The 21,564-nt window shown below is 47.2% G+C and overlaps 1 protein-coding gene across 1 annotated transcript; it reads right to left on the reverse strand.

Annotated features, from left to right (window-relative positions):
- Nucleotides 1-877: 877 nt before the first annotated feature.
- LOC8027100 (ecdysteroid-regulated 16 kDa protein) lies at nt 878-20,741 on the reverse strand. Its single transcript, XM_029986233.4, has 4 exons — nt 20,599-20,741; nt 15,283-15,381; nt 10,247-10,425; nt 878-1,196 (listed from the first exon to the last, which is right to left on the reverse strand). Exons 1-4 carry the CDS (start codon nt 20,687-20,689, stop codon nt 1,113-1,115), a joined length of 453 nt encoding a protein of 150 aa, XP_029842093.2. The 5' UTR covers nt 20,690-20,741; the 3' UTR covers nt 878-1,112.
- Between the last annotated feature and the right edge of the window lie 823 nt (nt 20,742-21,564).

A 21,564-nucleotide genomic window follows, 5' to 3' on the forward strand; every position in this document is an offset into this window, starting at 1 on the left:
AAAAATAGTGGCGCCGAACCGTTTCAATTATTTATGAAAGTTGCTTTTGTTCAGTATTTTAGATCAGAGAAGGAACAAATGCAGTTTATAAAGTACGGAAACAAGAAATGACCCGTCCACATACCCGCCACAAAGTGGTGGAAAAAGCGGCGCATACTAGAAAGGGGTAGTAAGACCAGGCACCGACGAGCGGTGAGCGTAGAAAGGTCCCGTTCCGAAGGCCTTTGGCAAGCAGCATTGGCTTGCGGTTTGGCCGTTTGGCGGTAAGGCAGCGCGAAGTGGTTCCCGTTCAGAATTAATTTTTACCCCATGTTTGCTGTCGTTTGTGGCCACTGAAGTTTCATGCCGACTTAGTCTTTAATCGCGCAACAAATGCAATGCGAGCCGTCCTGGCCGCCCGCTTCATACAGTTTATCCAGCATATACTTTAGTGGAGCCCTCCCTAGCCGCCGACACGGAGTGCGGCAGCCTTGAGCGCTCGCTGAGCTCACTACCCCTCCTCTAGTTCACGGCCACTCAAGCGACCAAGGACGTCATGAAGGAGGTGTTTTTTTGCTTGATTTTAGTAACTTGAACTTGCTTATAACTTTTAAAATAAAGCGAAACTGGAGAAAATAAAAGTTTTATTAAGTTACTACATTCAGTGCACTCAGGTTCGGTGCAGATTAAAAACCAATCGAAAAATTGTTGGAGGGCCCCTTTAAGAGTACAGCAGCTTTCAAAAACAAGACAACGGCAACTTCTACCAGCCGTAACAATCTTTGCGAGCTGCTTTTGTTTTTTCGGCACTCTGGCACTTTATTGTCTCCGTCTATTATAGTAATGGGCGTCCTTGCCTACGTTAGAGCGGTACGTTCGCGAAAGAACAGGCTCTCAATGGCTTTCAGGTGGTGTTTTTTAATGGTCTGAGGCAAGGGACATGAGGAAAGGACGATATCCAGGTGCGGCTCGCAAATGGTCAAACTTGGTTAAAGGAATTATCCTCTTTGTTGTGGTGGTTGTTCATGTGGATGCCTCTTGATGTTGGGGCCTACACAGGGAAGTAGGGTGGGGGAAAGGCTTTGAGGTAAGTCAATAATGACCGCTGTGGTAGGTGACCCAAAGGATTCTTGTTAATCTGACACCTTGACGGGGACGAGGAAGCAGAAGATAGTTTGGTTGTCACCTTTCATGCTCCATTTGACGTTGGCGTTGACCTGCGTGAACGAAGCACGAGTATTAGAGAGAACCGGATATGTATACATTACTGAAACTTTAAGAGTAACTAAGTGCGTTACGCATTACTGCGTTTCACAAGGGACGCGTCACCTCACACTAAAAGTAGCGGGTAACTTTCTCATTTCTCTGAATACGTCATATTTATGAAGCATTAACCGCTTTCAGTATTGGTCGTCGTTAATATTTCAACGTATTTTAACACACTCATTAGAGATAAATCTGGCAAAACTGATATATATGTGTTGCGCGTTGTTCAGTTGTCTATTCAGCCTTTTCTCGTCGTGCAAATTACACGCAGGAGCTTCAGGGGCCAGAATTACTTGTGCTGTACATGTTACCCTGCAGAGGTAACTAAATACAGCTACTTGCCACTTGCTCAAAAAGTAACGAAAATTCGCAACTTGTTCATTGTCTTAGAAGTAACTATGTCATTACTACGTTACCGAAATAAGTAACCACACACTAAAAAAAAGGGTGTCGTGTTTTAATTCATATAATGTACCCCAAAGCATCAGTTCGACGTACTGCGCACTATAAGTCGAACAGACGGTCCCAAATGTTACAAAGGGCTTGATAGCGGTGCACTTATTAAACAGCTAAAGTACGCATCAAAGACCAAAGAGAGAGAACACTGAGGTTTTTCAGTAGGGCCAAGAAAACCCCGATTATTATCTTTTTTTTTATTATTCAGTAGCATGTACATTAGCAATTTTAATAAGTTGTACCACACGGCCATCAGCCTCTCATGAAAGGTAATACCGCCAGTTCGACGTTAGTGTGCTCTACGTCGAACTGAGGTTTTGGGGTGTCTTATATAAAACAAAATGCGTGAGAATACACCCCCGTTTTTTTCTGAGAGTGCAGATACAAGTGACGCGTCACTTGTAACGCGTAACCACAAGTGTTGAGAGAACCACCGATTATAATATATATGTAAAAACAATTACGGATGGAACCAGCTGAACAATGAAGGAAGGAGAAACAGAAAAGACAACCAATCGCTGGACCACCAACTATTTTAATAGATCGCACTCCTCTTCTACTAACTCTTATGCGTATCAAATTTTATTTTCTCTAATTGTGTTTTTTTTTTTCTTATTTCTATTTTTACTTAGAAGAGAGGGCGCCCTTCAGAAATTGCTTTTCTTGCGGTTGCAGGGTTATTGAAGCGGAGCTCACAGAGTTTTCTTCTTCGTCGTCTGTAGCCAAAGCCACCAACATCTCTCTTGCAAGCTGGTTCTTATGGTGCCCTATGATGCTGGCTTGCTCAAGCTTTGGTTTGCACTGGTCCCGCGAGATTCTTAACGTTGGCCACATGTTCACGTGCACGGACGTTTATGCATCTCCCGGTCTATTGCTGTATTACCCAAGCATCAAGGGGAATGCAGGGATTGGTGTTCCACGCGCCGCACGTGCTGGCCTCAGCAGTAGTAACTTTTCCAAAGCAAATACCTAAAACAATTGGCATCTTCCACGCGCGTTTGTCAAAGCTTTATTTTGGTTATTTACTTCGAATCTTTTATACGGGGAAGGCGTGCGCGTGTGGCGCGGGGAACACCAATCCCTGCATTCTCCTTGATGCTTGGGTAATATAGCAAATGGTCTATATAACAGAGCCCACATGTCAACGGTACGCTGTAAACGACTCCTTTTTGGCACGGAAGGTATTTTGTCCTGTGTCTGGTGTCACACCTGTCTTTCTTGTCCGTTTGTGTCTGATTGATCCTGATGCATAGGGAATAATACTCCATTCACACGATCATAAAGGTACGTTTAGCTAAGGAACCTTTATGATCGGCGGCGGATCAGTTCGTGATCCTCCGCGCGTGGCATGTGCTCGCGATTCAAGAGCGAGGGTTGATTCGCCGATTGGAGAGGGACCTATGTTTAAGGTACCTTTATGCTGGTCGTGTGAATAGGGTAATAAGCCTTATTGGGGGCCGAGCACACAACTTGAACGTTTTGACAGTTTGGTAATCTTCTATACCCTGCAACAGCAAGAAAAGCTCTTTCTAAAGGGCGCCCTCTCTGCTAAGTAAAAATAGAAATAAGAAAAAAAAACACTAGAGACAAAAAAAAAAAAATTTGATACGCATAAGACTGAGAAGAAGAGGAGGACGATCTATTAAAATAGTTGGTAGTCCACCGATTGGTGGTCTTTTCTGTTTCTCCCTCCTTCATTGTTCAGCTGGTTCCACCCGCAGTGTATCATAACCAACTAGCTCAACCCATCCCCGTAGTAAAAATAATATTCGCTGTGTACTGTTTTGTTTTTATATACGTGGCGTCAAATCAGCTGTCAGTGTGTGAGGCCCTTTCCGCTAAGCGCGTGTACGTTCCTAGCATACATATCACACCGCCAGATGATTTTCTTTACATTGATAGTTGTTTGTGGTATACTTCGTGGGTTTCGCGCAGTCGATCGCGCTCCATATCGACGAGGGCCATTTTCAGCACTCCGGCAAAAGATTCCACATTAATGTCACGCCGCTGTCGTCACGCTGCTCGACACGACTCTACATCACGCTGCGCATCACGTCACCTGTTACCTGACGTCAGCTTACACCATGACGTGGCATTGCCATGTCAAGGCACGCTGCGCAGTGACGCCACGCGACTTAATGACGTCAGGTGACACCGTGAATCACGTGACGTCACGACGTCACATGACATCGTGGCATGACAATGCGCCGTCAAGTAACACCGTGACGAAATGTGAGACCGGTGATAATGGAATCAATAAAACAAAACGTTTTCGCTAATTATGCGGGAAGGGTTCTCGGGCGCTAAAGCCAATAAAGCTAGGTGGGTGTTAAGCCAGTGAAACCACGACGTGAAATTAGGTGCAGCTACAACGCTTGAAACTTGGGTTCGCGATTTCAGAAGTGATCGTCAGTGCCCAAAAGGCGGTGTTAGTTTGCGTCTTTAGTTACCACAAGACGATCCTAGTTTGTGTCCAATAAATTTAACAAGTTCACGAAATGCTCTCTACTCAATACAACCTCATCGTTTCCGAAACGCTGTAGAATTTTCGCCCGGTGTGTTACTCGGTTTATTACGAAACGCCTATGCTTACTTCAAAGTGCGCGCTCGCACCTTTACCGTTCATTCGGTCCACCTGCTCCGAAATGACACGTTAGCGGCTCCAACGTCACATAAAAGCTGTCGCTGTGTTTAACCTTATGGTATGCGTGAGTGTCTACCAATTTTCAGGAACAAAATGGAATGGTTATCAGTAGGGTGCACCAACTTATTTTTGATGAACAAGCGTATGCTCAACGTGAAAACTGTGGGAGCGCACACAAGCTCCCCACCGTCAGCGCCCGGATCGAGCTGAACGAACACGTGACATCGTGTGCATTCCAAGGGGGTTTCGGAGGCATTGGGACGCACGTTTAGGCCGTTGGGGGTACGAACTGTATACACGAACTCATTTCTGTTACGTCACGGCACAGCGGTGGCGCGTCAGGCGCACTTCCGGTCTGAGGCTGTGGGCGGAAGCCGCCATGGGGCACGTGCATTCCTGTGTCACTTTGGAATAAAGCGGACAAAAACCTGCCTTTTCGCCAAAACGCCGCGACTGGGGATGTACCAAAAGAGTCGGGAAAGGTTTGAAGGTCAGTATTCATGCGTTTTCTGCCTGCTCGGTCCGTCCGAGGACGTAAATAGGGGCCGTGAAAAAAAAAAAAAAAAAAAAACTGACGCCGTCGGACCAGGATTGCTTGGGCAGATTTATTTGTTTTGTTCCAACATGAACGCGGGAAAACCGTCAAGTTGTTACGACCACCTGCGGACTACGTTCAGTGCGTCATCACGTTCAAACGGCCGCCTCAACGTTCGAGCTGTCGTCTGCTCTCTCAAATGTTTTTGCTTGTCGTCTCCTCGTTCAAACGAGAGCGGCCCGTAGACCGAACGTGGACTCCGTAATTGCGATAACAAGTGCAGACCTCAAAAGACGTTTAAGTTTGAAGGGTGCTTCGGTTGAGTAGGCTCGCTGTAAACAGTAATTATAAGAAAATGTTGATAATTGTTAAAAGTGGCCATCACCGACTTTTCATGCCTGATTCACTCGGTCCGATTCTCCTTGCGACTTTCAGTATCGACGTCGACATCTCAGCTACAGTTCATGCTTTTGCAGCCCGAGCGACGTCATGACTGAAAATACGGAGCAGAACCTCACCATGTCAATCTGGCTTTAGCGTCCATTCTGCGGAGCCCACGGGGAATGAATCGCCACATGTTACATTAATCACGCCGAGTTTTGCGGTGTAAGGAGCCTCGTTAATTTCGCTGATGCCGCTCAAGTAGTCAGACATTGTTAGGAAGACGTAGAATCAACAATTCCAACGCGAAAAGGAGCGCGGGAACTGACACTTATGCCTACAACATCCCATTCCAATGGTTTGTTTATGGGCGACGGCGGGCTTCTTGCCCACACCCCCATCGCGCGTGCGCGGCGTCGGTGGCGTCCGCTAGGGGCGCTTTGGTTTGTTTGTAAACATGAGTCGGAACAATAGACCTTTTTCGAGTACGGAGTGCCGTCTGGGGAGTTGTCTGCGAACTACAATACAAGAGCAGTCCAACATGCCTCCGCCCGTCAACACACATTGGTATCGTGCCGTTGTATCGGTTTTCAGTGCTTTTTATACCCCATACTGCCGATACCAAGAAAACTAAGCGTCCAATTAGACTAAATACGCGCGAAGACAGATGCTGACAATGTTGCTGTCACCATTTTCGCAGGGCACCGCGTCCCGGTGTCCTGCAAAAATGGCAAATGCGAGAGTGTACGCATGCGCGGAAGCTTACTGGAAAAAGGTCCATTGCCAACGTTATCTCGAAGCCAAAAGACCCGACCCCCTCAGAGACAGAAAGGGGCGTGATTTACCAGCTGCAGTGCAAAAAATGTGACGCTTCCTACTATGGAGAGACGGGACGAAAAAGAAGAACAAGACTAAAAGAGCACGCACGGAATGTCTCCGATTCCACGAACGCCACCCGCTTCAAATCCGAACTCGTCGACCACGCATGGCCACCAATTTGACTTTGACAAGGTATCGACCTTGGCGAGAGATAAAAGGTGGGGACCGAAAAAGCTGCTGGAATCTTGGTTCATCCAGAACGTCAAACGCGGAACTGACTCATCGCTGGTTAACAAGAACCGTGGCCCCCTGCCGGATGTGTACACAAACTTCATGCTTAGACAGCCCAACTTTTCGTGCGACTCTCATTTGATTTTTGCGTTACTGAAAGTGTATTCTGACGGAAGCTTAGCATGGAAGCCAAACGTTCAATTAAATTGCTATTTTTGTTGTGTCAAGCCGTTTTTGTTATTACAGTAGTCATGCCTTCGCCCGGCTTCTGGAGTATTTTTGCATCAATATTAGATCCAGATGTAGTCTCCCCGGCTTCCCGATTGCCAGCGCTGCCGATCCTCGAAATGACCTTCACCTGTCACCAACCCCTCTTTCGTCGTCAAGATTAGAGCCAGGGAATCAATTTACGGGAAACCACGGGAACGGCGGTCGCCTCGGAAAGTGGCAAATTACTCCGTCTAGAAACTTCAATGGAGAGGGTGCTGCCGTCGCTTCCTTATCAGCCCTGTTTCCCTGTGTGCGTGTGTTTCACAAGTGAAACCTATGAGGGAGGGACGTGTTGGGCGACCGAACGCCGCCTGCGGAATCGTCTTCGAACTACAAATGAAGGGCAAGACAACTTGCCTCCGCCTGTCAGAATACCTTGGCATTGTGCTGTTGTACTGATCGTCGTTGCCTGAAGGGGTGTCCAAACAGGACACTACAAAACTCACGACTCCGACAAATCATGAAAATTGAAGCGGGCGCGTCCGCTTCAATTTTCACGATTTGTCGGAGTCGTGCGTTTCGTAGTGTCCTGTTTGGACACCCCTTTATAAGCTTTATGCCCCATACTAGCATATACTCGAACAAGAATCGTCAAAAAAGACGAAATATGCGCAAAGGTAGGTGCTGAATATGTTGGTTGACCGGAACTTTACGCTGCGAAAATAGCGACAGCGGGAAGCAAGGCCAGGAGAGGGGGATGTACTCATGTGTAGAAGCTTACTGGAAGGAAGTCCATTGGCTCTCGACACTGACGCATGAAAACTCCTCATCGGGACATGAGAAGAAGTGTGCCTATTTAAGGAGCAGCGTTCCCCGAAAGATGAGGGTTCTCAGTGCTTTGGTTTGATTTCGTTTGCTCATGTCTCTTCGGCGACAAGTGTGTATTTCTGCTTTCTGTAAATTAACATCTTCAACAATGTAACTAAACAAAGTTTTTCTGCTGCTAAAAGTTTGCTCATATGCTCCACGCTTGGCCCGCTACCTGGCTCGACGTCCTCGGAACCGCCCATACGCAACACCGTTCCAAACGCGGAGCTCGCACTTGTAGCTACTGCTGCGCTCAAGCTGAAATTGACGCAAGCGCGTGCCGACTGCCCACAGTTTACGCGCAAAACGTCGTATAAATGCCGTCGTCATGAAGTGGCGTCAAAGATATCAATCAGTTCGTGAATAGGCCAACGCGCTGTCTACAAACAAGCCCGCGTTTGCCCACAGCAGGTTTGTGCCTTGCGCGCGCACACAAACCCGATTTGCGAGAGGTAAAGCGTTTGCACACGGACCGTGCCGACAGCGGCGCCACCGAAGCGTCATCACGTGTTGGTCTATACGGTTTATACACGAGAGCTTGGAAAATGGGACGGGCATGGGCGTTCGCCGAACCACATCGCGATCACGCTGGCGCGAAGTATTAAAAAAAATTAACTGTTTCACTCAAATGCCGCGGAATACACAGAAGCAGATTAGCCGAGCTCGGGTATCATCAGTGCCGAGTCGTCGTTTTCAGCCCCGAAAAGCGGTCCCCGAATTCTAGGGGCACTTATATGGGACCCAAGACAGTGGATCAATTCGTCGATTTCAAAGGGACTTTTTTTTTAAGCTATAGAAATGGTGCTTGTGTTAGAGAAGTAGCTTGACATGGTTGACCAACTTATTACCGCGTTTGGTTTTGTTACTACTGCTAGCTTTGTTGGGGACCGGAACTTCGTCAAGTACCACAGTTGTGGCTTTTGTTTCGGGTGTGTGTTAAACTGTTAACGCGCCGCAGCTCAGAGCACGCGGAGTGAAAACTCCGCGGCAGAACCTAAGGATCCTACGTTCAATCCCAACCACGGTGATCCCAACACATGCCCGTTTTGATATGGATAAACATCAAACGGGCTCGTGCTCGAGTAATCGCTACGGCGTAATGCACGTTAAAGTGCAGGCTAGTAGTGGTACTGAAGTGGTTGAATTTCTATTCTACAGCGAAGACACCGGATGCACATTCGGTCTAGTTAACTTTCCGCTGTCTAAACATCCACGCAAAACATTTACTTTTGGCTTTTTTCCCCCCCGCTACCTCCGTGTTTATTATGGTGCTAAATAAAACTGAATTAAGTTAATACCGAGAGCCTTACGTCGCAAGCCTAAATGTTTTCCGAGTCATATTCTTCATAGAGTAATTTGCGTAGATCGCGGAAATTGGCTTTGTTTGTGCTCCTTAGCAACGTAAACGCGCGCGCATTTTTTGGAGTGAAGACACAATGCTTCGGATTAATGCGCCGAGAAACTGAGTGAGACAAGGAGACGAGATCGCACGGGGACTTCAGAGAGCCGAGCTATTATTCGAATGATTACAGGATAGACCTAAAGTATGGCTGCCCTTGTCTCCACTGCACTCATCCAAGGCACTAACATGCAGAACCCCTGCGTCCGGCGTTTGGCTTTCGCATTCGAACGGGTTCGAGGAGTGCAGTGGAGACAAAGGCTGCTGCTAGCTTTAGGTATGCCCACTAATCATTCGTACCAGAGCTCGCCGTCCTGACGTCCCCGCGTTGTCTTGTCTCCTCCTCTCCCTCAGTTTCTCGGCGCATATGGGTATCCCGGCGAGACAGCAGGCCGAAGCGAAGCGGCAGTGATCCAGCGGCCCTGGGAAGAAGACGGTCGAGCTTACGTTGCATCTGAGCCAACGGGTCGCGAAGGCGGCTTTAGCCGAGGCCACGCGAACGCCACGACAAAAGAATGCCTCATTGTGCCAACGTTTTCCAGAAAATCTAGCGTGTCTCTTGCTCCAGTCCTAGCACACCGATTACCGATAGCCTTGAGTGAAGCACGGGGAAAATCTACTCTCGCACGCAGTCAAACAAAACGAGGAAGTGAGTGTCAGATGTCTGCCCGAGCTGTTTCGATAACGCTGGAAGGAGGGTACGCTCGTATTTGCAGGGCTTGTTGATTATTATCGCGTCTGCATTTTTATGCCTTGAAGAGCACGTTGCCTTTTGTTAATAATCATTATAAAGAGCATCAAGAAAGAAAAAAAAAAAAACACCCAGTCGTTACACCCAGTTGCGATATCGTGTTGGTGCGCGCCAACTTGCAACGGAGTTTATTGGCACAGCCAGACCCAGAGATTCATTTGGTGCCCTGCGGTAGTCCCGACCGGATGTTCCGCAACTGCGTGGTATAGACCGAGCAACGTACCATGCACCGCACGGTGCGTGCCGTGCGGCTCGGACGAAGGGAGCAAGAAACTTGTTTACTTTGGCCCTCGAGGCTGTTGCGAAACTACGACGCCCTTGCGCACTCGTCTATCGCCATCGAATTTCTCACCAAGCGCGCCAGCTTCGCCAGGACACGCAGCATTACACAGCGGCTCGTGTGACGTGCTTTGTTTGCGTTTTAAGGGGCATTGCGTTGTTTGGGTGGCACACGGACGCAGGGCGACAGCATCTGCATACTGTCATTTATAAATTATACGGTGTACGAGCAGTGCGTGACTGCAGCTTTGGGTGTTTCGTGAGCTTCGAGCATGCACACTCAACCAAAGCACGACGGAAGGCAACGGGGGCGCGTGCTAATCGCGGGGCATCATCGAAAAGAGACGCCCCCGTCGTTGCCATCCTTGTCAGTGACTGCATCCGAAGACTCGTTCGTTCAGGGCACTACACACCGCGAGATCCACGTACCGTCGGAAAACTCGAGAGAACGTTCAGGGTGCTCTGGAGCGTGTACGGTTTGCCGGACTCCAGGGGACAGGTGAGGCCGTTCTTCTTGCAGGCGTTCCGGCCGAAGTTGGGAAACGGAAGCCAGACGCCCTCGGACAGTTCTCCGAGCAGTTTCATCTGAAGCGTCTTGAAACTGTCCGCTGCGAGGAAGAGACACGTAAAGACGCGGTCACGCTGGTGATACGTCGTATACAAGAAGATGCTGTGTTCGCTGCCGCATGCCCAAGGCTGCACACTGCTCAATCGTGCAAAAAGATACGCGGTGTTCGCTGCGGGCATGATGACCGCAGTGTCTGCGGACAATGCAACGAGGCCCACGCATGTAGCAAGCATATGTTTGCCTCCCACGTGTGTGTCCTTCGAACTTGACTGCAGGCAGGTTTTTCGTATGACCAAGAAGACGGGACCCGTCATACAAAGAAGGAAAAACGGCCCAGACAGCGTCTGGGTCGTTTTTCCTTCTTTGTAGGATGTATATTAGCGATATGACCGCGACTTATACGTGAACGCAGTGAAGCTCGAAGTATTGCCCTCATCTATATTTCTCCCGTGGGACGTCTTATGAATGATCGGTTTAAATGGACAAAGTCTAATTTATTTATTGAAATGTTTTTTTTAAACCGATATCACACAGCTAATAATACATCACACAGAAAAGGCAATTTCCAAACGCTGTCCAAGGCGGGATTTTTTTTTTTTTATTAGTACGACGGTTTTGTCAGATTGGTCCCAATGGAAAATGCCTACACAGATGTTCGAAGCACATGTACGAATAAAGCAAACAGACCCCGAAGAGGCTTGAGGCCTGTTCTCAGATCGTGTCCTTTGTAGGGTGTCCTAGTAGTCTGGATGCGGCTTCATTGGGAACCAGCTCGAGCTTGGTGAAATGACCCCCTCAAGGACGGTTTCCCCTGCGAAGCAAGCTACGAACCGAGCCGTTGATACCGAGAGTGCCCCGTTTGTTTTTGGCGAGATGTTTTCAAGGCAGACCTCAAGGCATCGAGCATTGAGGTCTACCCACTCTCCTTTCAATCAAAGCCAATCAGAGTTCGACGTCGTCCTGACGTCACCGCAACTCCTCCCCAAGAAGCAGACGAACTTTCTCTCCGCATGACCTCTCACATCAAATGCGCCCGCAGCCAACGCGACGGTACAAATGAGTCAATCAGTCGGCGCCAAAAAAGTGCACCGTCACAGCGCTCGTAGTCTTTGTGCGTTTCCTACCTAATCGAGTGAGTCAATCCCGTAGAGAATAAACGAAAAAGCGCAGAATCACGGCACATTCACTACAGCGTGATTGGTTTAGCGGGAAATGGCAAACGCACAAAGACGACGACCGCCATGACGATGCAATTTCGGGACTGCTTGACTGGCTCCGTCGGATTGTAGCCGTGGCTGCGGTCGGACTTAAAAGAGAGTTGATAGAAGCATGGTGCCTGAAACGCGTCTCTGACTGGTGTGTTTACCACGCCCCAAAAAGTGGTCCCTCGATTTCCGCCTGATGACGTCATAGAAGTGTCACGTCGTCGTCGGTTGCGACCCTGGTGGTGTCCCAGCCGTGGGGGTGTGTATGGCAAACGCCTGTTCTGCTGCAAATCGTTCTCCAGTGCGACAGTCAATAAAAGTTTCGGCAGCTAAGAGTTGGAACGCCGCGACGACAACGACACTCGCATTCGCTCGGGATTTTCGCCAGTATTTCTACGGCCGACCGCCAGGATCGTGACATCCCAACAGCATGAAACGCCGCTTCTGTAACGTCATTTGTTGTCGCTTTGGGACCAATTTTGATGTATGGGCGGGATAAGACGCTAAACACACCGTCGGAGACGGTCGAGTTCCAGGCACCATAATAGGGAGGTTTAGTAGATCGTTCTGGTGACTCCGATAACGATACCCGATACTCCGCCGCCACCTTTGCGGATGGATCGTATCGTTATCGGGGGTATTGGAATGATGTACTAAAACTCTCTAGTAGTAGATCCTTCCGATACCTACGATACTCCCGCTGACAATACCCGAAGACACGAACCGATACAATGCATAGATGCGACGGCGGACTATCGGGTGTCGTTATCGGAGTTATAGGAACGATCTATTAAAAACTCTGCAGTGTCAAGCGGAGTTTAGACCTTTGTATCGCTTTTCACCCGGATGAAAGATGCTGAGTCACTGAGGTGTGGACGCGTGCGCAGGGTCTGATATACCGGACAGCAGAGCATCAACGCATGCTCAAAATGCATTCCACAGCCCAGCAGACACAGATGGTAGCGCGCAGAAGGCGATTTGCGCAAGAGCATATAGAAGGTGTTGGTACAACCGAGCAATTTATCTAAAAAAAAAAGCATCCGTCATCGCCGATTTCTTTTTTTTTAAGAGATTTTTTTTTTTGTTGTAAAATTAAAGCTGCACCTGTTGTTCAATGCTCCTTGGTGCATTTGGCCATTGTTTGGAGCATGGATATTTAGTGGGGGACCATCTCGTGCAGTTTTAAAGTTGCAACGCTCTGTAGACAGCCGCTGTTGTACAACGGACTCTCCTCAGCTAGTGGATTAAAATGCCGGCGGAGGTGCTAGCACGCTGACGAAGGCCTCCAGGGATTCCGACTCTAATAGTCAAAAGATGTTTAGGTTGTCTAAGTTAATGTCAAGATATTCGCCGGAGAGTTCCAGTTGCTTACCTTTTTGCCCCAAAAAAGCGCTATTTTTATTTTATTTATTTTCTGGACGCATTTATATTGTGCAGTAAATGGCTGTCAACACAGAATAAGGAACACTGTTAAAATTATGTTTCTCTTATCAGTGCTAGTTTTCCTGTATTTCGCGTGGTTTCAATATTAAAGCTTCTCTAATTAACTGAGTGAAAACAATAAAGTAAGTTTCAAAGGCAGCTCGCTTACCCAAATAATAATTAAGTGGGTACACGACTCAATATAAAGTCGATCAGTGCTTTAAACCCAAATGAAATCAGTCGTGGTTTATAAAAAAATAATTTTGTCACATCAATCGTGCAGATGATTGCGGCCATCTGGCAGAAATCATCTCTGCATGACTGAGAATAATAAAATTAAACGAAAGGACTCTTGAACTGAATAAATAGACAGATAGATAGATGGGGTTTATTTGCGTGCCTGCAAACAGCCAAGTGGTGTGAGCAGCAGTGCACTGTCCTGTACACAGATACATAAAAGTATGGGATAAATACACTATCAGGCGAAAATATCTGTTTCACAAAAAAGGCATCGTGAGTCTGTTGCAGACGTGTCATTGGGCAAGTGGCCCACACATCAGGATAAAACGTATCTCTACATTTTGATGTCCTCCCTGACGGTACCCGGAAGCTCAGCGACATCAGCAGCTGGGCACAATCAAGAGAACCATGCCCAATTTGACGCAGAAAAGGCATGACTTTTGCGGACACGAGCTGCTGCAAATTGAAGATGACATAAACCCTAAGGCTGAGGTACAATTGCCCCTTATATTAAACTGATGCGACGGTTAGCTCTAAAAAAAAAAATGATTCACGTGAATTAGCGGGGAAACAGCAATTTGGGCAAGTGTAAGCAGTGAGCCGTGGTGCCAATAATTGATTGCTGAAGCTGATCATCTAGAAATGGGACCCCGCTGGCGGTCCATTGCCGTACCGCAAAGCTTCTAAGGTTGATCCACAAGGCTAAGCGTTCCTGTGATGGAAGGTTTGCGGGGGCTTCCAACGGACCAATCAGAAAAGTATTTACGTGCCGGCTCCTCCTTCGATTAAAGGGTCTAGTCAGTCTGGCAGGACAGGGACTTGGTTGCGACCGTTGGTTCAAGTATGGGACAATACGAGCGAAGCAGGTCAGCTCGCACTGTCCCGAACTCGAACTCCAGAGTAAAGCTTTCATACAATGGCTTTAAAAAAAACCTTACCGCGTGCAGCGTTTCTCGCGCTGTGTTCTCGCGTCATATGCCCCTTCCGGAGCATCTCGTATTTATCATGGTCCGAAACACAATTCAAAAGGGCCCTAATCTACACGGCGGGAACATGGGAGCGGGACATTGCCGCCCTGCTACGATTGGCCAGCGGTTCGGAGCTGGCCAATCGCAGCAGGTGGCGATGTCTCGGTTTCTTGCTCCTGCCTCGTAGATTAAGGCCCCAAGAATCGAGGGAAGTAGCAAGTATTCCTGAGACCAGAATTCTGAAAGTTTGCTGTGAATGTTGTTTGTAATTGGTTAGATGAAAGCACCAATAGTGTTTTTCTATTGATTCTGGTGCTGCGGTCTGCTGTTTTTTCAGCGCAACTGATCTAACAAGCTTGCAGCAGACAAGATCTGCAGACTTCTGAATCCCTGTCTCCGCAAAGGAATTACAATGAATGAATGAATTAATTCAGGCGGAAAATGTCCAGAGAGCTAAGGCAGCAGAAGACGAAATTGTCTGCTGGGTAGGCCCGAAAGCTAATCCGTACATTGGATTAAAGAAAGGAACCTTCATGCCGGCCAATGTTCTCACATCTCTTAGTGGTTCTATTTTAAATAGGAAATCCTAAACTATTGACTTTTTTTTTTTTTTAATTTACTCTTTGGCCACTATGCGGCTGCAGCTCCTGCAACACCGCCCAATGGACACGCGCCTTTCGCGATTCTTAGCTTCCCGTTTCTCTCCCTAGATGGTGTTTCTCGTTTTGAGTCGCGAAGACTAATAATTTACGCACAGATGTACTCTGGGGTGGCTGCCGACGACTACAGTTTAGTAAAAAAAAAAAAAGTCCCAGAAATTTATGTCTCGCAGATGCGACTGCCAAGATAAAACACTCTGCGTTCTCGGAGTTGTCAAAGACGGTTAAAGTGATTTTCTGAATGTTTAGTTTCAAGTAATTCAATTAGGAGGGCTTCGGGAACGACTACAGCGTGCCCCAATCTATGCTTTCAGACTTTCCAATTGGATAGGCTGAATCTGATTTCCAACGCAAAGGTCTCTTTTTTTCTTCCTTTTTTTTTTCGACGGTTGAAGAAACTTACCAGCGACGAAATCTACTTGAAGCTTGAGCGGCGTCCCCTTCTTGAAGATGCAAGGCAGCTCGGGGCAAGGATCAATCCGCACTTCGCCAAATTCTCCACCTTGATTTGTAAAATTTGAGAAGCGCGAAGCATGCGCATTAGAGCAAGCACAAAGTAGGAAGAAACGTGAGCACATAAACCCATCAAACAAAGTTCTGGGGTTTTTTGTTGTCATTTTTTGTCTGGAATGTCGATTTAGTCCTCTAAAACGGCCATAGAACCTTTTGGTGCGTTCACGCATACATTTGTCCAAACTTCTAAATGGCGACCCATGAAAGCATATCAAGCCACTGTTTTATGATTTAAGCCTTTATACGCCGATGAAGACTTTGTGGGGGAAGCAAAAGAGACATTTTTTACTTTACATCGAAACTTACGCTTTCTAATGTTTACCTCAAAAAACAATATTTCCTCTCGTTAAGGACGTGAGTAAGAACGTTTCCTAACCAAACTCTTGAAACTTTGCGACTAACAGTGGTACAAAAATATGGGTCGTGATGCAGGCTAGCTGAATGGTGGAAGTTAATACTTATCCCTTGTCTCGTCTTTTTATATATTTTTAATATGTCCATTGGTAATCATTGTTGGCCCTTTAAACAACAGCCCAAGCAAGCTTTAGAGTTGAAACGGCAACTCTAAACCTTGCGAAAAAAAAAATAATTGCATTAACTTGTCATGTCTCACTCACGTTCTGACAAAAATATATTGATTCACGTGGGTTTGGTTTACCTAAACTCTTAACGCGTTCGGTATGGCCACCTCTGCTTTGGTGAAATCTTTGCTGTTTATACTTGTATAAATTTAAACGCACCTTTTAGGCTTGAATTGCAACCAAGGAAAACGGTGTGTAACTGGGCGAGTTGTATGGACATATTGATGTCTAAAAAACAGCGCAAAAAGGCAATTGGGCAAGTAGAAATACACACACACAGGCACTGACTTACAACTGAAAATTTTATTTTTGCGCGATACAGCAGTCAACATGGTATTAGACAGGATATAAACAAAAACAAACTCGATTACACCCCCCCCCCACACACACACACACACTCCCAATCATGCCTAGACCCGCCTACACAAACTTGCCCTACTTCCTAATGAATTCCACCTCGTCATCCGCCAGGGCTACTGACGGAACGCTTACAAACTTTCCCGTGTCGACAAAAAAAAAAAAAATCCTTGTCAATTATTTTCGCAGTCTTTGCTTTATGCCATGCTAAAATTTTAGTGTCATTAAAGGTGCCTTGACGAGATTTCCGAGGTGGCCTGAATATGGCGGTACCTCACTCTGCGTACTCTAAGCATCCTAGAGAACCATAAATCATAACAATACGCAAGCAATCCCCGAATAAAAAAAAAATAAAAAAACAATCAAATATCGAACGTGGCGAGGTTATCTCCGGCAATGGGAAGAGCATTGTTCAGGAAGCCAGGGCGACATGTCACCAATGAAAATGCGACATTTCGTTGAGATTTCAAACGCTGTTATTACCAAATATGCTTGCTTTTGTTGATAAAGACAAAAAAAAAAAAAGTTGTCGAAAAATGTTATTTTTCTCGGAGAAAGAACATAATACTGCCCCCCCCCCCCCCCCCCCCCCTCAATCGTCTCAAGAACAACACTATATTTTTGTGCGTTTTTTTCTATTTCGCCGGAGTGATATGTGTCCCGTCGTCAGCTCTCGAGCGCGCGCTCGCCCGGTTGAGTCATAGTTCGGACATCACTCCACGGTGTGTGTGTTTGTGCACGCGTTGTAAAAGGAAATCAGGGGGAAAACTGAGAGCCAATATCACTCACTTCCGCGGTTCTACCGGTCGGAGGCGCGAGTATCCTTCGCTCGCTATTAGCTGACAGTGGTCCTGGTCTCAAAACGCGGCTCCTCCCATCGCCGGAGACGACCTTGGCGTGTTGCGATCTTCGATTGCTTTTTTCATACGGATATCGGACGCGTATCATCAAGATTTAGGCATTTCTAGGATGCTTCAAGCCAGCAGAGTGAGTTATCACCATATTTGTGCCGTCTCTGAAACCTCTTCAGGGCACCTTTAAATGGCGGAGAACATACACATCTATCACAATGGACCGCGAGACGGCCAGACGGCGAGAAGCTCGAAAAAAGGGGGCATTCCCTTGCCCGGATGTCAGAGCACTCCCCGCCCTCCCCCCCCCCCCCCCCCCCCCCCCCTTCCCATTCCCGTCTGTCGAATGTACACTCTGCCATAGGGCAGGGGGATCAGGTACACCAACCCACACGCGCAGGCGACGTACACCGGTTGCCCATGCACATGCCGTAGTGCATCCGATCCTCCTGTCCTATGGCAGAGCGTAACTACCCAACACTAAAAATTTCGCAGGTCCAACAAAGAAGCAGGTGCGTGCTGCGGACACATTTTGCGAACTGGCCGCGGAAAGTAAGTAATTGTGTTTTGTATGCTTATACAGCTAGAAGTTGGTCGGCCCCCGGTGGGTGTTTGACGTTTACGTAAGGTAAGTTAAGGTAAGTAAGGAAGGCTCGTTAAGGTAAGTAAGTAAAGTACATTAGGTAAGAAGTTTAGCGAGTGTAGTGCAACCGCTAGCCTGGGGCCTTTAACGTGCACCAGAAAGTGGTGATACACGACCGCACGCCGGTACGATGCTCATCCAGATAGAAACGGGCAGGGGTGGGGTTTGGACTCAGGATCCCAGGGTAATGCAGCGCGAGCTTTCGCTCCACGAGCTCCGAGCTGCAGTGCGCTAACATTCTCGGTCACAGATTGCCCCGTCGCGGGGAGTCCCCAATACCGTTACCTTTCCGGGAAAACACGATCTGCTAGACTCCAGCGTTCTTACGAGGAAATAAGGTAAACGCTCTCTTCGACTCGTCGCCATGATACGTCATAGAGATCTCCCAAGGACACAATGAGGAAATCACCGCACATTCAGTAATTAAAAAAAAGAGCAGATAGAACGTGTGCGTCATCGGCTGTTGTATGCATAACTCATATTCTCTTTTTCTATGCATCCAACGGTACAAATGAAGGGGATATTAGAATAAAGCCCCGGTTACGCAGAAGCGTTTCTTTACGTTTTCCGACGTCATGCTATGACTCGAACGCGAGTCACAGGGGTATGTGTGCTTCTTATGTCGCATGCGAAGTTATACTTTTTGCCATCATGTATACGAAGCAGGGCTCTCCTGGTGACTGTCTGCGAAAGCGGACGTAAGCTCCCATAATATAACATGACGTAAGGAGATGGCAGTGCGTGGAGAGGCCTTTATGCTGGAACATTCAGGAGCCTTTGGAAACCCGTTATTCACTACGAGTAAAGGGGGTTACTAGATTGTTTGTGCCCACCGATAGTGATACACAATGTACGATGCGCGCGTAAAAACGCGATTGGAGGAGTTATCGGAGTGATTGGAATGATCTAGGTATTAGAACTCTAATGACTTCACGCTCACCGAGCAAACGCTGCCAAACACGTAAAGCAAGATGGGTATTCTGTCAGATAGTCCTTTTGTGGAACAGGCTTATTTCGAAATCCAAAGTGCCTCATTGCTGCGTAATGCCACGCTATGAATTGTGTGAATCAGTGGGAAGCAAAACAAATACGCGCTTCGCTCCTGGCCCACAGGTTCTCAGAATGGAACGCGTGCGGTGAGGAATTCAGGGGAGTAGTTCATTTTTAATCACCAAGACGAAATGCTTAAAACGTAAGTGGACGCTTTGCACATGGTAGCATTTTCTGTATAAAGATTCGAGGTCAATTACCAAAACAAGATGTTGACAAACGCAAGCGCAAAGTTCTTTTGATATTAAATGCTAGCTTTACAACAGTTACTACCACAGACGCACAAAACACGCACAAAACGTGTATGGACGCATGCCTTTCCCTGAAGCACACTGCCACACCGGGCGGCATTGTGCAATAAAAGTGCAATTAAATACAAAACAATACAATACAATACGTGCAGCGGGTGTAACTTAACTCACTCCACGCTCCACTGATACGTTGCCAATCTAGCAAATATGTCAATTGCATCATGGCCTCGAAGATTCTAGGCAGGCAAAGCTCTCCTCCGGCTGTTTCCATTCACAGGGAGACTGACATAGAGACGAAAATGTCTCGCGGCTGTTTCCGCACCGCGGTTCGCTCGTTTGTCTGAATTATACTCGTTTCTTTGCACCACAACATGCATATTGCTTTTTCAAAGTAGCTGTAGGTTGAAATCCGAGTGTTGCTGTAGATTAGATGTATGCCTGATTGTGTTCAGATGAACTGCACGATCAATTCTCTTGGTAAAAAAAAAAGATAGAGGCGAGTCAATAACGAGTTTTAATGAGGTTTCTGACATAAGAGATAGAATTTGCATTTTGAGGCTGAACAGGTGAAACGTCATGCTCTTTATTTCCTCGCAGATCACGCTAGAGCAGGTAAGAGAGGTTCTTTGGTCTCTTGGGACTTAAAATTACATAATTGCTTGCGTGATATTTTTGTATGTTGAATTTTACCCATGGTTTTTGTTTTGTCGTTTTTCGTGTTTCACCCCAGCGTTCTTCCGGCGCCTTCCCGACACACGTTCGCTATCGGCAGGGTTTTGACAGCTTCCTCCCTTTCGCCTTCACAGTGTGCACAAATCTAACCTTTGATATGCTGACGCCGGCGGCACTGTATTCATAAAGCCCCTTCATGTTTTAAAAGTAGTGCAAGGTGCGCCGGTGCAAGAGGCACGTGCAACGTGCAGCCCTTGGGAAGATCATGGCTGCACAGCGCAGCACCGAGCTAGATTTCAGACGCGACGTTCTTCCCAGAAGTGGCGCGCGGCACGTGTCTCGAGCATTTCCGCAAAAATGAATGGCGCCACTTCTCCCAGGACAGAGGGGCTTTATGTATTAGTGCCGTCTTGCGAAAATCTGGAGAAGCTGTGCTATACACCTTTTCCCCAAGGGCGCAGCCATCTTGAAAGTCGTCACTAGTGGTATGCGGTAAAACATCGTGTTGATCTCTCCACGCCGCTGGAAGCTGCTTTAGAAAGAAGGCGGGATTGTCACTTTTTCTTGTTTTGCCTCACATATATTTTCTCGCGTATTCCAGGTTGAAATGTTTTATTCTTTTTACGGGGTCCCGCATATCACATACGGAACCCGCGTGACTGTGAACTGCAGGAAACAGAAAACGTCTATAGGTTCGTTCCTCTGGGAAAACAAGCGTTTGGAATGGGCGAAGGAGAGCTTACCGCGCCAAGAATCTCGCAGTTTACGATTTCGCCAACATCAGAATGGAAAGGAACTTACCGCATTTTTCGTGTTTGACAACGTCGAATTCGGCCGACACCAGGGCAGCCGATACAAGGACAAGAGAGGCCGCGTAGCACAGGCGATTCATAATGTGATCGTTTCCGCCCGTCTCCGACAATCGACTGAGGAACGAGTTCGTGCTCTCCAACGATCAGACAGACGATGGCCAGTTTGTCGATATTTTGTTTCTGCGCCGGCGGCGTAGTGCCCCTTTCCACAACCAGTTCCAGGTGTTGCGGCAGTGGTTTCAGCGTCTTTTTTTTTTTTTTCGTTTTTCGGCGCCGTATATAATGGAGAGGCAGAGGTGCGGAAACGCGCGTGCGAATAAAGGGGTCCTAGCGTCCATTGACTATGTAGCGTCCTTGATAGCCGAGCGGAGTCTTTTGTACACATTACTGGAAATGAGAGTCGCGAAGTTAGGGCACGTGCGTCACCGTGTTGCCCTTGAAAAAGGCGTCCTCCTGATCCTGCGGTTAGTTTCCCACTTTATTGAAATAAAAGTAGAAGGTAAGTTTGAAGACTTTCCGCTGAGCTTATTACTCAGTAAAAAATTGATCGTCGTTCGCTTTTATGCGTAAAGGTCTTGACACGACGGTCCTGCATATCATCTATATCCCTCAAATTTATATTGTTATATTGTAAATGTTTCGATAAATATGATATTTCCTTCTCCGGAGAGCGTCGTAGAACCTGCGGGTTTATAAGAACGAGTCGTCAATCCAGAATACACATGGGGGCGGAAGAAAACAAAGCAATACCCTGAATACATTTATAATTAGATGCGGGTAAAAAGTGTTTTTTTCTGAATAGATTTAACCAGGCCTGGAACAAATTTAAATGGTATGTTCTTTGTGATTTCCGTTTGAAACCAAATAGTTTTGCGCAGCTCAATAAAGGCTGGGTAACACAGGCCTGTCTTCTTACGCTACGTTGCGTTACGGAAGGTTACCTGCAAGTCGCCGG

This window comes from Ixodes scapularis, unplaced genomic scaffold (genome assembly GCF_016920785.2).
Source record: "Ixodes scapularis isolate PalLabHiFi unplaced genomic scaffold, ASM1692078v2 PGA_scaffold3__209_contigs__length_174095766, whole genome shotgun sequence".
Lineage (NCBI taxonomy): Eukaryota > Metazoa > Arthropoda > Arachnida > Ixodida > Ixodidae > Ixodes > Ixodes scapularis.

Excerpts from the sequence above, each read along its gene's own strand:
- LOC8027100 (XM_029986233.4), bottom strand. The coding sequence starts at position 20,689 with ATGAATCGCCTGTGCTACGCGGCCTCTCTTGTCCTTGTATCGGCTGCC. Across the intron at positions 10,426-15,282 it reads TCAAGTAGATTTCGTCGCTG|CGGACAGTTTCAAGACGCTT; the intron begins GTAAGTTTCTTC and ends TCTTCCTCGCAG. Across the intron at positions 1,197-10,246 it reads TTCTCTCGAGTTTTCCGACG|GTCAACGCCAACGTCAAATG; the intron begins GTACGTGGATCT and ends TCGTTCACGCAG.